The following is a 13,992-nucleotide window of genomic DNA, read 5'->3' as shown; positions in this document are numbered from 1 at the left end:
TATTATTAATCTTTATAGTAATATTCACTTGTAATGATATCTGGGGTTGGAGAGGTGATGCCATGGCACCGCTATGTGGATGTAGTGTGTACGCGTCAGATGTCGGCCACAGTCGCTCAAGTAGGTGATCAGAGGAGTTGAATGTCTGCTCAGGAGTTTTCAAAATTAGAGGGAACATTGGTCATCACCTTGGGTTCGTCCTTCACCTTCTCAAAATGATCCCACACCTTGGATTTCCTGCCCGACATGTTACTAACTAGCCTGTGGAATAACTGCAGGTACCAGCCCTGTAAATTAGAGGCCGTACACATGCTGCTTCTTAAACCACCTGGAAAACGCAAAGTCAGGTGCTGGGCGCTACTCTTGTGCCTTTTTTGTGCCAGCTTTCAAGAGTGCAGCAGTGGGTTGCATCTGAGGTTGCATCTGAGGTCCACCAGTCCTGCTAAGAAGTATGCAAGTGGTGTCAGACTGCTCTGCCAGTCTCACTGTATATCTGTATTGCCAGACCCAGCACTACTATCAGCCCATGGAGGGCTACCATTTAGCAGTAAAGCTTTTATACACATCTCCAGATTGCGTAAACAAACAGATATTGTGAGAAACTGTATAGAGCCATTCCTGCATGCCTGGCACAGCTCATCTGGCTATGGGGCCACTATGGGTTTAGGACAATGTTGCTCCAAAAGGAAGTTGTAATAAACTGTGGTTTTTCTTTATGGTTGTGTCAACACGTACATCTCGATATACCCTGCTGGACTATATCAACACTAACCGAGCTTTTCTGCAGTTCCTCACAGCTGGAATCAGTCTCTGTCGTCCCTGATTTGATGTTTTGTACTTCATCAGGTCCAACTCATCCAGAACCTCCTCTGACATCTGCAGCATGTACGCCAGAGCTGAGCAGTGGATCTCAGAGAGTCTCATCTTTGATCTGTTCTCTGACTTCAGGAACTCTTGGATCGCCTGATGTACTGAGTAGTCATTCATCTCTGTCAGACAGTGAAAGATGTTGATGTTTTTGTCAGGAGAGATATCGTACGTGACTGTTTTCTTTAGGTTGTTGATGGCTTTCTGAATGATTTCTGGACTAGCGTCTGTCTGACCCAGCAGACCTCCTAACAGTCTCTGGTTGGACTCCAGAGAGAGGCCATGAAGGAAGCGAACAAACAGGTCCAGGTGACCATTTTCACTCTCCAGGGATTTCTCCATTGCTCTCTTCAGGAAGACATCCAGGGGTAGGTAACGGTCATTGTTGTCATCATGGGATGAATCATCATCATCATCTTCCTCATTCTCATCCTCCTCCTCCTCCTCATCCTCCTCCTCATCATCCTCCTCCTCCTCCTCATCCTCCTCCTCCTCCTCATCCTCCTCATCTACATCCAGTGATGAATCACTGTTACCACAGTCCAGGTCTGTCCCCAGGAAGTCCTCCAGTACCTCTGTCTTCCTGTTGGTGTAACAGTGGAACAGGTAGACTGCAGCCAGAAACTCCTGAACGCTCAGATGAACGAAGCAGTAAACTGTTGTCTGGAAGATCACACACTCTCTTTTGAAGATCTCTGTACAAACTCCTGAGTACACCAAGGCCTCTGTGACATCAAGACCACACTGCTCCAGGTCTTCTTGGTAGAACATGATGTTTCCTTCCTCCAGCTGTTCAAACGCCAGCCTCCCCAGCTTCAGGAGAATGTCCCTGTCAGCCTCTGTCAGCTCCTGTGGACTCGTCTCATGTCCCTCATCATACTTCTGCTTCTTCCTCTTTGTCTGAACCAGCAGGAAGTGTGAGTACAGGTCAGTCAGGGTCTTGGGCAGCTCTCCTCTCTGCTCTGTGGTCAACATGTGATCCAGAACTGTAGCAGTGATCCAGCAGAAGACTGGGATTAGACACATGATGTGGAGGCTCCTGGAAGTCTTGATGTGTGAGATGATTCTGCTGGACCGCTCTTCATCACTGACTCTCCTCCTGATGTACTCCTCTTTCTGCGGGTCAGTGAAGCCTCTTACTTCTGTTACCCTGTCAACACATGCAGGAGGGATCTGATTGGCTGCTGCAGGTCGGGAAGTTATCCAGACTAGAGCTGAGGGAAGCAGATTCCCCTTGATGAGGTTTGTCAACAGCACGTTGACTGATGACTTCTGTGTGACATCAGTCACAACCTCATTGTTGAAATCCAATGAAAGTCTGCTTTCATCCAGGCCGTCAAAGATGAACAGAACTTTACAGACAGCGAGGTCCTCTGCCTTGACCTTCTGTAGTGTTGGATGGAAAACACCGAGCAGAGTGAGAAGACTGTACTTATCTCTGATCAAGTTTAGCTCCCTGAATGAAAGCAGAATCACCAGACTGATATCTTGGTTTTCCAAACCCTCGGCCCAGTCCAGAGTGAACTTCTGCACTGTGAAGGTTTTTCCAATGCCAGCAAAGCCATTCGTCAGAACCACTCTGATGTGTCCTTGTTGGTCAGGCAAGGCTTCAAAGATGTTGTGACACTTGATTGGAGTGTCATGGGGGGTCTTCATCTTAGAAGCTCTCTCAAGCTGCTTCACCTCATGTTGGGTATTAACATCTTCACTCTGTCCCTCTGTGATGTAGAGCTCAGTGTAGATCCTGTTGAGGAGGGTTCCACTTCCTGTTTCATCAGTTCCTTCAGTCACACGTTCACATCTCCTCTTCAGACTGATCTTATGCTCATCTAAAACCTCCTGCAGACCACCATCCACTGAAAGACAGTAAAATGAAGGTCAAATTATAAACAGTGTTAATTTTCGGTATCCAAACAATAACAAAAATGGAATGAAAATTGGGGGCTTAGATTTATGAACATGTAACAAAATTGAAAGTGTCATGAAGCACAACACTTGACTGAAGTTCTGTTTTCAGACATGATGACATCAGCAGACAGATGAACAGTCTTACTTTGTACAGTGCTGGTCTGACTGGCTGTCTGCAGTCCAGCTCTTGTTCTGGGTTTTTTTCCACACTGGGGACAGGAGCAGTCTCCAGTTGAAGCAGACTGGTCCCAGTATGAGGTGATGCACTGTCTGCAGAACCAGTGTCCACAGTTGGTAGAGACTGGATCCTTCAGGACGTCCTGACAGAAAGAACAGCAGGACAGCTGCCCCTCCACAGAAGCATGACTCATCTTCTTCCTCATTCTGTAGACAAACATACATTTCTTTTTTAACAAAAAACCTTTCATGGGTTATTGAAATCTTTTACCAACATTGCCAGGATGATTAGATAGCAGGGAGCTGTATGCATTAGGAGCAGCTGTGGCTAAGGAGGTAGAGCTCCTTCCATCTGCATGTCAAAGAATCTTTGGGCAAGATACACTAAATTTGTGTGCTAGTGCGTGTGAATAGTTAATTGAGGAGCAGATGGCACCTTGTATGGAAGCCTCAGCCACCAATGTAAATGTGTGCTGAAATGAGTGAATGTGACAAATAGTGTAAAAGAGCTTTGAGTGGTCAAAAGACTACAGAGGCGCTTTACAAATTTAAGTCAATTTACCATTTACTAAGTGCAACGACCAGCACAAACTAGTAATGCTGTTTTGATTCATGTATGTGCAGCACCACAAAGTGCAAAAGGGCTGGGTGATCAACAAATAATCAATAAATAGTCTCTCACATCACTAGTTGAAATACAGTATCTAACTATAAAGCAAGGAATCTCTGTATGTGTGTGAGTGTGTATGTGTGTCCTTCACATATCTCGGTGTGTTCTAGAAAGTAAACCGTAATGCGCCGGCGACAAAATAATACCAGTGTTTGTAATCTGTTTATAATTAATTTACAACACTGAGAGTAGTCCTTCAGTGCCTCATCTTCTGAACAACACAGAAGGGAGACTGGAACACACCCTGCACGTACTACACTGCCCCTCTGAACTAATGCAATCATTGCATATCCAAGTCGCTATTTCAGGCTGCGGTCGACACATGTAACAAAGGTGTCCTATACTAACTTTAAGCCCTTCCAAATTGAATATCTTGTTGATAGTGATGCAGGCTAGCTGCGAACAACACTCGACTCTGTAGCACCTCTTAAAAAGAAGTTAATGAAACGCAGAAAGATAGCTCTGTGGTATAACTGTAAACTGTAAATTAAAACAATATCGCAAAAAATTTGAAAGGAATTGGCGATTGACCAATCTGGAAGAATCTTGTTTAGTCTGACAAGACAGTCTTAAAACATATAGGAGGGCCCTCCACAATGCCAGAGCGAAACTATTACTCAGCATTAATAGAAGAAAATAATAATCCTAGTTTTTTCTCCCTGGTACTCTAGCCAGCTCCATTGAGCCTTGTATTCCTTTTGCCCTCAGCAGTAATGACTTTGCGTGTTTCTTTAATGACAAAATTCTAACTATTAGAGGGAAAATTCATGACCTCTTGTCCTCAGACAGTACCTATCTGTCCTCAAACACAGCTGTAGCACCTGATATATATTTAGATTAGACCAATATCTAATCTTCCCTTTCTTTCAAAGATCCTTGTTACAAATCACTGCGCTTCAAGCATGCAGGGTTACTTGTGGTTCCTAAATTCTCCAAAAGTAGATCAGGAGCCAGAGCCTTCAGCTATCAGGCTCCTCTTATGTGGAACCATCTTCTTATTTCGGCGTGGGAGGCAGACACCGTCTCCACATTTAAGACTAGACATAAAACTTTACTTTTTGGCAGCCCCTAGTTATGCCGATGTAGACCCAGTCTGAGCACCTTCTCTCCTTTTGTCTCTCTTATTGTCATATTCTGAAAAGTTGGTTCTTCTTCATTTGTTAACATTCATGTCCTACTGCATGTCAATATCTCAGCTTCTTCTCCGGAGCCTTTGTGCTCCACTGTCTTGCAGGTTCCCTTGAATCACGGCTGTGCCTGGATCGTGGTTTATGGTTGGGCTGCTGGTGTGGTCCTGCCAGATGCCTGATTATTAGTGATACTTCTACTGTTATTATACACATATGATTATTATTGTAACATACTTATATTATCATATATTAGTATATACATATAACATGTATACTACCAAAATACTATTTTTATTATTATTATTATTGTTGTAAATTAATATTATTGTAGCTTTTGTCATTACTGTCTGCCCTGCGTCTCTCTGTCTCTCCCTCTCTCTCTCGGTCACACTTTTTCTCAGTGTATCATTTTGTCATATGGATGACTGTACATTTATTACATTAATCTGTTCTATACACACAACATCTATTGCACGTCTGTCCGTCCTGGAAGAGGGATCCCTCCTCAGTTGCTCTTCCTGAGGTTTCTACCATTTTTTCCCCATTAAGGGGTTTTTTGGGGAGTTTTTCCTTATCAGCTGTGAGGGTCATAAGGACAGAGGGATGTCGTATGCTGTAAAGCCCTGTGAGGCAAATTGTGATTTGTGATATTGGGCTTTATAAATAAAACTGAATTGAATTGAACATATCGTTTGTTCATTAAAATCTTGATATTGATTTGGGGACAATGACATGGCTGGTTGGCTAGCCAGTCTTGTTGTTCACCATACTCTCGAATTATATTTACTGTCACCTGTAAGCAATGTTATTGACTTTGAATCTTGCTAGCATAACGTTAGCTTTCTGGTTAATATCTGGGTCAAAGGGTTCTATGAGCTGGGCAGACTAGAATATCTCCCGTTGCTGGGTCATATCTAAGGTTCGTCCCTTTTGCTGGAGTAGTGAATAACGTTTCCATTTTATAATAACCTCACAGGCGGGGCGGCAATGATTGTCCCACGATTTTGGTAAACCCTCAGGTGTTACCAAAGAAACAGAGTTATGGCTTGTGAAAAACTTTAGATTTTGAATGCAAAAAGTAAAAAAATATGAATGAATATTCTTACTTTTTTACCTACTTTTTATTTCTTTGGTAAGTGACCAAAGTATACGTGGGATAATGCCCCTCAAGGTGTTCATTATTGGTTTTATCAGGATTATCCCTTACTTAATGGACACGACTGATTTTTGGAGATATCTGCTCTGCTCTAAGTGAGGAGCTGCATAAAGATTTTGACGGTGTAAAAAAGAAAAAAAAAAAGGACAATCTGTTAATGTATTTTCAAGGTTCCAACAGCTTAAGGCAAGTTATATGTTAAGGCTTTTTAAGACATGCTGCATTTTTTGCTCCCTCAAGTCTATGGTTTTTAAATACAGATGGGTGGTAGGTGTGCTCAAAAGCCAGAGTGACACCATTGCAACAAGCGCCCTGAGGTAAGCAAGTCCAGCTTTTTGGAACACTGCAGTATGCGCTGCATGTCATGTGAAAGGAACTTCCAATCACAGCCAGTATCTTCCCTTTCTTCAGTAAATATCTAGTCTGGGGCCGTTAGTGGCCGTTTTGGTAAGCAACCAGAACCAGCATGAGAGAGACAGGATCCGGAATTCAATGGATGTGCCTTTCCGTCAAAATAAAAAAAAAAAAATTTTTAATTTAATTTTATATACTTTATTAATCCCAGAGGGGAAATTCAATTTTTTCACTCTGTTTTTTTGTCAATTACACACAGGTCNTAAAGAATATAATTTACAAGAAAAGCCCCAAGCCATTAAGTTAATCGATTTTCTTACACCCCTCATCACCCCAAATCAATGGTGCGCCAGAATTTAAAGTTTTACTTTGATGAACACTTTTACTTTGGTGAATTTGGTGGATTCCGGATCCGCTCTCTAGACCGGAACCAGAATCCAGACAAAATTCAGAGTGAATGGAAACCAGGCTCTTCGGCCATGAAGAGCCTGGTGACGCGAGGCTAGTAAATATCAGTCTGTGATTAATATGGAGAAGTTGATCATATTAGTGCAACTGATCTGTTCCACTCACAATATTTTAATACACACTTAAATACAACACCAGGATATAACATAGTATCACGATTCAAGAATACGTTATTTGTCCCTTGGGAAACTTGTCTATATAAAATACATACATAGTGCAGAAACAGTTGTAAGACATAAAGTGCAGTACAATACATGCAACAGTGCCCCTCATTTTACATCCCTCTTGTGTCCTGAATTCAGGAGATTCACTGATAGAAGGATGAAAAAGTCTTAATACTGACTCAGCAGGGTTGGAAATTAGCACCAGCCACCTGCCAAATGCTGTATATACATATATACAGATATATACATATATATATATATGTGTGTGTGTGTGTGTGTGTGTGTGTGGCTGGGAAGGTGCTAGCTCGGATTATGCTACTTCAACTAGCATCCCACGCTGAGAGCATTCTGCCCAAATCCCAGTGTGGTTTTAGGCGTGATCGAAGCACCTCAGATATGATTTTTGTCGCTAGACAGGTACAGGAAAAGTGCAGGGAACACTGCAAGGACCTGTACCTTGCATTTATTGATCTCTCCAAGGCCTTCGACACTGTCAATTGGGAACTGCTATGGGAAGTACTCGGGAAGTTGGGGGTTCCTCCAAAGTTCAAGAACATCTTGCGACAGCTGCACGACGGGATGCAAGCCTGCGTCAGTGTTGGCGACCAACAATCCCCCTTCTTCAGTGTGGAGGTGGGAGTCAAGCAAGGGTGTGTGCTAGCTCCAACCATATTCAATATGTTTCTCTCCAGTGTCACCCTCCTTTCATACAAGCTTCTGGATCCCTCTGATGGAGTGCAGATTCAGTACAGATTGGATGGTAATCTCTTTAACATCCAGCGCCTTCAAGCCAGCACAAAAACTACCACCCAACGCATTCTGGACCTACAGTATGCAGACGACTGTGCTCTACTGGCCCACTCCCCAGAATCCCTACAGCGTGCACTGAATGCAGTCTCATCTGTATACGGCGCCACCGGTCTTCAGATCAACATTGTGAAAACACAAATACTCATGCAGGAATCCATCCCCCAACCTCGCACACCTACCTTCACCATGGATGGCCACCCACTCGCCATCGTCCCATATTTCACCTACCTTGGTCGCACCCTGTCTCCTTCGTGCAACATCGACGAGGAAGTCCAGGTGCGCGTCAGCTCAGCCTCAGCAGCTTTTGGAAGGCTCAAGTCCAGGGTATTCCAGAACAAGAATCTTACCATCTCCACCAAATCAGCTGTGTACAGGGCAGTTTGCCTCTCCACACTGTTGTACGGCTCGGAAACCTGGACCCCCTACCAGAGGCACATAAGAACTCAAGAGGCCTTCCATATCCGCTGCCTGCAGAAGATCCTGGGTGTCTCCTGGGAAGACAGGGTGCCATATGTGGACATTTATGAACGGACCCACACACCCAGCACTGCAGTATTCCTTGCGCACAAACATCTCCGCTGGGTTGGGCATGTGATCCGTATGCCTGCCCATGGCCTTCCCAGACAAATCTTTTATGGCCAGCTTTTAGAAGGCCACAGGTCTGCTAGGGGCCAGAAGAAGCACTTCAAGGATCACCTCAAAACTCTCCTGAAGAAGTGCAACATCAGTCCACCCGCACTTGAGCCCCTTGCAGCTGCCCGCAACACCTGGCGTGCCACCTGCCAACAGGGAATAGCTCATCTTCAGGAGCAAGCCACAGAGAGGAGGATTCAGCGCCGTGCACAGAGGCACCAACGTGCTGCAGGGCCTACCCTGTTGGTGCTGGATATCCCTGACCTGTGGCAAAATCTGTGGATCTCACATTGGCCTGCACAGCCACATGGCTATGCATAGGCGGAAAGCACCCCAATAACAAGAACTTAATTTTTGGAGCAATGTCATCATCGAAGTCGATGGACTGCCATAAGCAAGTAAGTAAGTGTGTGTGTGTATGTGTGTGTGTGTGTGTGTGTGTGTGTGTGTGTGTGTGTGTGTGTGTGTATACATAAATTATTAATGTTGCAAATTCAAATTAAACTTTTGGTTGCCTACTAGAAGAATAAAAACAGGTCTTGACAAAGTTTGACATAATTTGCAGTTATAAAAAGGCACCAGTCCTACTCATGTCCAATTATGTTACGCATTACAGTAGAAACAGTCTCTTACTGTGTGTGTGATGGTCCAGGTTCATTACTGAAGTCTGGAGGATAATCTTTGAAGACGTCACTCTTCATAGACAAAGAGCTTGATACTCCAGACTCTGCTCCGTCCTTCTCTTCCTCTAAATCACTCATCTTCTCAAGTCTGGGAAGAGACACACATAATAACCACTATCATTTTCACAACATCAAAGGGACAGTAAACTGCATGATTGTTACTAAATCATACTTTGTTTTAAAGTCTGATTTTCCTTTTTTTTCTTCTTCAAATAATTTACAATCCTTCCAAGAGCTCATCTTGTTAGAATGGACAAGAGAGGTTTTTGGAGATATCTACAAAAGAGGAGCTTCATCAATAGTTTGGAGGTGTTTTAAGAGAAAGGAGAAAAACTGTCAAACTATTTTAATGTTCCAGGGAGTGCAAGATCAGCCTCAGGTTTCATAAAATGATGGCAAACACTCCGTATGGGAACTGGGTTTAGGTAAAATCTGTAAAGAGATCTAAATTTAAACATAAAATAAGATATGTACAAAAACACAGCGACTAATGCCATGTAAGCAGTCAGTGATGCAAACTTACACACTACAAAATTAAATATGGGTATTATTACTTTAAACTTCAACTTTAACAAACGGGGTTTATGTGACTGTGGGTTTTTTATTGTAATTATCAGGTCATTCCTAAATCATTTTCTCATTCCTTAGTAACTAATCACATTTTGTGTACCATATTGTAAAGGGGTCACCAAAGCTTCACAGGGGGTTGCGTTTGGCCTCCTTGATTTTAAAGGGTGTATGAAAACTTTTTTTAAAAATCCATACAGTCATTCATTTCCATGGAGACAAACAAATTAAATTGTTATTTTAAAAGTTTAACGTATTATTCAATATCTTAACTTAAAGGGCCCTATTTAGATGGTCTAAAACGCGAAGCGCCAGGCGTGCGGCGCATGGGCGTGTCCCAGTCACTTGCTAGTTAGACAGTGCGTTTTCAGACTGTGCACCATGGCGGAGAGTCTAAAAGGGTTGGACTTACTCTGTGAATTAGTCATGGGTGTGTTTTGGGCGTATCATTCAATAAGCCAATCAGAGTGTCACCTCTCATTCCCTTTAAAAGAGGCGCGATTGTAGCGCATGGCGGAGAGCTAGTTAGATGGCGGACCTACCAACTGGAAAGAGTGAGCGTTTTACAGCTGAGGAGACGGATCTCCTCGTGCGGGAGGTGAAGGCCCGTCAGAACCAGATCTACGGGGACAGCAGACAGGCACCCAAGCTCCCCGAGGTAAAGCAGGCGTGGGATCACTAATACAAGAAAGATCTTACTAAATATCTGTGGAATATTATTCAAACCTGTTTTCATCATATAACAGAGCACAGCTGTCAGGACTGCCGCGGAGCTCCCCAAGGTGCTGATCCTGCAGCTAGGACCTGTTCAGCGTTTTCTCCCCCACCCACGTTTGTTAATTGTTTTCACATGTTTCCTAGAGCTGTGTTCTGCCTCTTATTTGCATGTGTGTCCTCTCTACACTCAGATAACAATATAATAATATAATATAATGTAGCCTAGTATAACATGTTAAAATAAATGCAATGTGTGGGCTTTGGTTTTCAATCAAAAAAATGATTGATTGGTCAGATAATTTCACAATTTCATTTGTCATTATTACAGATTATGATGATCATTATTACTGCGATTAGATCATTCTGATTAATGACTGACCATTAAGACGTGTTTCTGATAAATATTTTAATGTGCACAATAATAACCTTTCACATTGTAATCATATTTTTATTTGTTATCTTTTGCATATGTGTGGCTGCTCCGTGTGTGTCTGAGCAGAGTGCACGCGCGTTGTGCACCCGCCTAGAGACGCATATTACTAACTTGTTTAACAGCGAAATACTGCGCCGTTGACTTTAGACCAGGTTTTTGTTGGTCACTGGCGCATTTGCTTTTTACGTCATCTAACTAGCAACGCGCCATGACTGCGCCTGACCACTCCTCATTTTGAGACCAACACACCCAGAGAAGCGCAAGTTCATTTGCTAGTTAGACGACGGGGGCGCAGGGCGTGAAAATGACAACTGCGCCTGCATCTAAATAGCAATGACACTTGCGACATGGATTATGCGCCCTCCGCTGTCCGCTTTAGACCATCTAAATAGGGCCCATAGTCTCAGAAGATGAGGGCACAGTGAAGACGTGCTATATTCACAAAGCCATATGATTGTTAAAATAAAAGAAATAAATAAAAAACATTATACCAACAGAGAATTATATAAAGAGTTTCTAAAAATGACAGGATCTGCACATTTACCATTTTCAAATCATTGCTTAAAACATATTTTTATAGGAAAGCTTGTCTTGATTGCCTGATTTGTAGTTCTGTGATGTGCACCTTCTGTGTTTTATTTCCTTTTGCTCTGTTTTTGCTTCTATACACACGATTTTTCTTAGCTCATAACGTTATTTTAATTATTGTAATCTTATTTGTGTCTTATTTTCATGCACTTTGTGAAGCACTTTGTAACCTTGTTCAGATAAGTGCTTCACAAATAAAGTTATTAAAATTCATCCAAATCGCTAATTTCACACAAATTTCCAGCAGTTATTGCACCTACAGCTTATCTGTTGTTTTGTACTGTTATTGATATGCACTGAATATAATATAAATCCATAAAATGTTACTTAAGGTTAGTCAGGGTTTGTCGGTCCTTAAAGGAAAAAGGTTGGGAAACACTGTTGTTAAGTGGCAACAAACTTCACTAATCCACTAATCTCGCTTGGTGCAGTGGAGGGTGTATGCGGGTATAGCCAACTTTTACAGTATACCCACCATCAGCCAAAAAGCCATAAGAATATAGGGGAAAGCATACCCACTTCCTTCTTGGTAAGCTAATTATCTAACTGCGGTCAAGTGACATGTAATTTATAGTTCTGCATTGAATCGACGCATAGGTTACGGTGTAGGTTCCACGTCATTTTGGAGCCTGTGCTGTAGCCTGATGTGCACCTCCCCAGAATTCTACACGTCGCAGTGACGCAGACCTCCTGTCTGTCGCTGTACACTGACACCATTTCCCTCAGGGGGAAACAGAGCTTGTATTTACTTTTAGTTCATAGATAAGAAACAATAAATTGTGAAGACTGTAAGGCCTCCACTAAAATAGCATTTTAAGTCTTGTGTGTGATGTGACTTATCCTTCAGGGATTTATACTTCAGGATTTATCCAGGTTTCATATGAGAAGAGGGAAAGATCGCCGGCCGCTAGGCTAATCCATACAATGTAAAATGCCATATGCTTGTGCTAATAACGTTAGCATGTTGTATTTGTTTAAAAAACGTTAGTACAGGACTGTAGGGATGTCACGATACCAAAAATTCAGTAGTCGGTGCCGATACCAGTAAAATTACGATTCTCGATACCAAAGTCGATACCACAGTAAAAAGAAAAAAAATCCTAAGATCCCATGTACTTAAACAAGAAATAGCCTACTTTATTAAAATATTTGCATATAAAATAACATTTCTATTTTTTTATTTAACCTTTATTTAACCAGGAAGATCCCACTGAGATTAACAACCTCTTTTTCAAGGGAGGCCTGGCCAGCAAGTACAAAACACAGTTACAAATTACACAGATCTATCAACAGATTGATATTACTTGCAGTATATTTTTTCTTTTTCTCTTTTCCTCTTTACCTATTTTTTGTTGTAAAAAACATTGATCAACATCCACAATAAACTCAATTAACTATTTAAATATTTGCTATTAAAATCACGCTGACAGCGTTTGAGCCAACCACAAGAATGTGTGGAATTTCGTTGGTTTCATTTATTGTTTGTCCTGTCCCGGTGCAAACGGCGTCTTTTGACATCCGTGGTCCAGTTATGGAAAAATCAAACGTCCCTGTACAATAAATCAAACGCACCCCAACCGCTGTGTTTCGGAAGTAGACGCACATGCGCAGTCACGTACTGCTGAGAGTGAAATCCCTGATCGTTAGCTCACACGCAGCTTGTTCAAGTTGTTCTCTGTGTTGTCGAAATTAAACATAATAACATGGAACATATCTGCTTATTATGCTACTGATTTTAATTGGGATATTTTTGATGAACTGAATGACATTTAACGGAGTGTTGCACGTCTCAAAGGCTGGGCTCATCGGAGACCACCGGACTCTCTCCCAGGGGAGGGGCTGGGGGAGAGAGGGAGATGTCCAGAGTCCGGACAAAGCTCCGCATGGAGCACGGACGGTTCAGAAGCAATTTGGAACGAGTTAAAAGCAATTAATAAACAGACAAAGTGGTGTTGACTTTACTGTTGTAAAATTAACTGTTCCTGCTGTAGAAACAATATTTGGTTTAAATATATAAATCAATCCTAATCCTGTTCTGAATTTATTCTTTTTTTAATGTTAATCAAAAAAACCCTAATTCTTGGCTTAACTTAGTATTGATAAAGAATCAGACCGTTAAGACTAAAAAAGTTTTTATCTAATTCAGGATAAGATAAAAACTTTTTGTTTTTATCTTATCGTGGTGGATGGGTCAAATTGACCCGGGAATACTACTGGAGGGGAAAAATTGAATAAAATAATGAATAATAATTTTAAAAAATGTTATCCGCAATTAATCGGCTATTGGCTTTTTCCTACTCCAAACTATCGTTATTATATCCGCCTTTAAAAATCCACTATCGGTCGACCTCTAGTCTGAATACTTTCTAAATGCACTGTAAACAGTCCACAGCAAACTCAAGGGAAATTTCGATCTTATTTATATATGTGTTTCAGCAGAAATTTCTCTTTAAATTTTTCATAAACTCTACAGTAAAATTGAATGAAAATTGGTCTGGTCAAAGTGGGGCTCACCTACAACAAGAATGCATTAAAAGATTTATGTAACCTATGAAGGATTTTTTTTACTTAATATTGAATATGAGTATGTGGAGGGGGGTGTGGTTCGAGAGAGAGAGAGATGTGTGTGTGTGTGTGTGTGGGGGGGGGGGGGGGGGGGGCTCAGGA

The 13,992-nt window shown here is 42.0% G+C and overlaps 1 protein-coding gene across 1 annotated transcript in view; it reads right to left on the bottom strand.

Moving 5' to 3' along the window:
• LOC126397820 (NACHT, LRR and PYD domains-containing protein 12-like) overlaps window positions 1-13,992 on the bottom strand; it is a 33,244-nt gene that overhangs the window by 16,834 nt on the left and 2,418 nt on the right. Inside the window, exons 2-5 of the mRNA XM_050056786.1 lie at window positions 8,971-9,108; window positions 2,921-3,159; window positions 1,381-2,723; window positions 773-1,323 (exon numbers count right to left, since the gene is read on the bottom strand). Coding sequence (XP_049912743.1) covers window positions 773-1,323; window positions 1,381-2,723; window positions 2,921-3,159; window positions 8,971-9,098 — 2,261 coding nt within the window. The 5' untranslated portion in view covers window positions 9,099-9,108. The remainder of the gene's footprint in view (window positions 1-772; window positions 1,324-1,380; window positions 2,724-2,920; window positions 3,160-8,970; window positions 9,109-13,992) is intronic.

Source organism: Epinephelus moara, chromosome 11 (assembly GCF_006386435.1).
Source record: "Epinephelus moara isolate mb chromosome 11, YSFRI_EMoa_1.0, whole genome shotgun sequence".
NCBI lineage: Eukaryota > Metazoa > Chordata > Actinopteri > Perciformes > Serranidae > Epinephelus > Epinephelus moara.
Note: the sequence above shows the minus strand (reverse complement) of the source record. Positions and strands in the feature narration are given on the sequence as shown.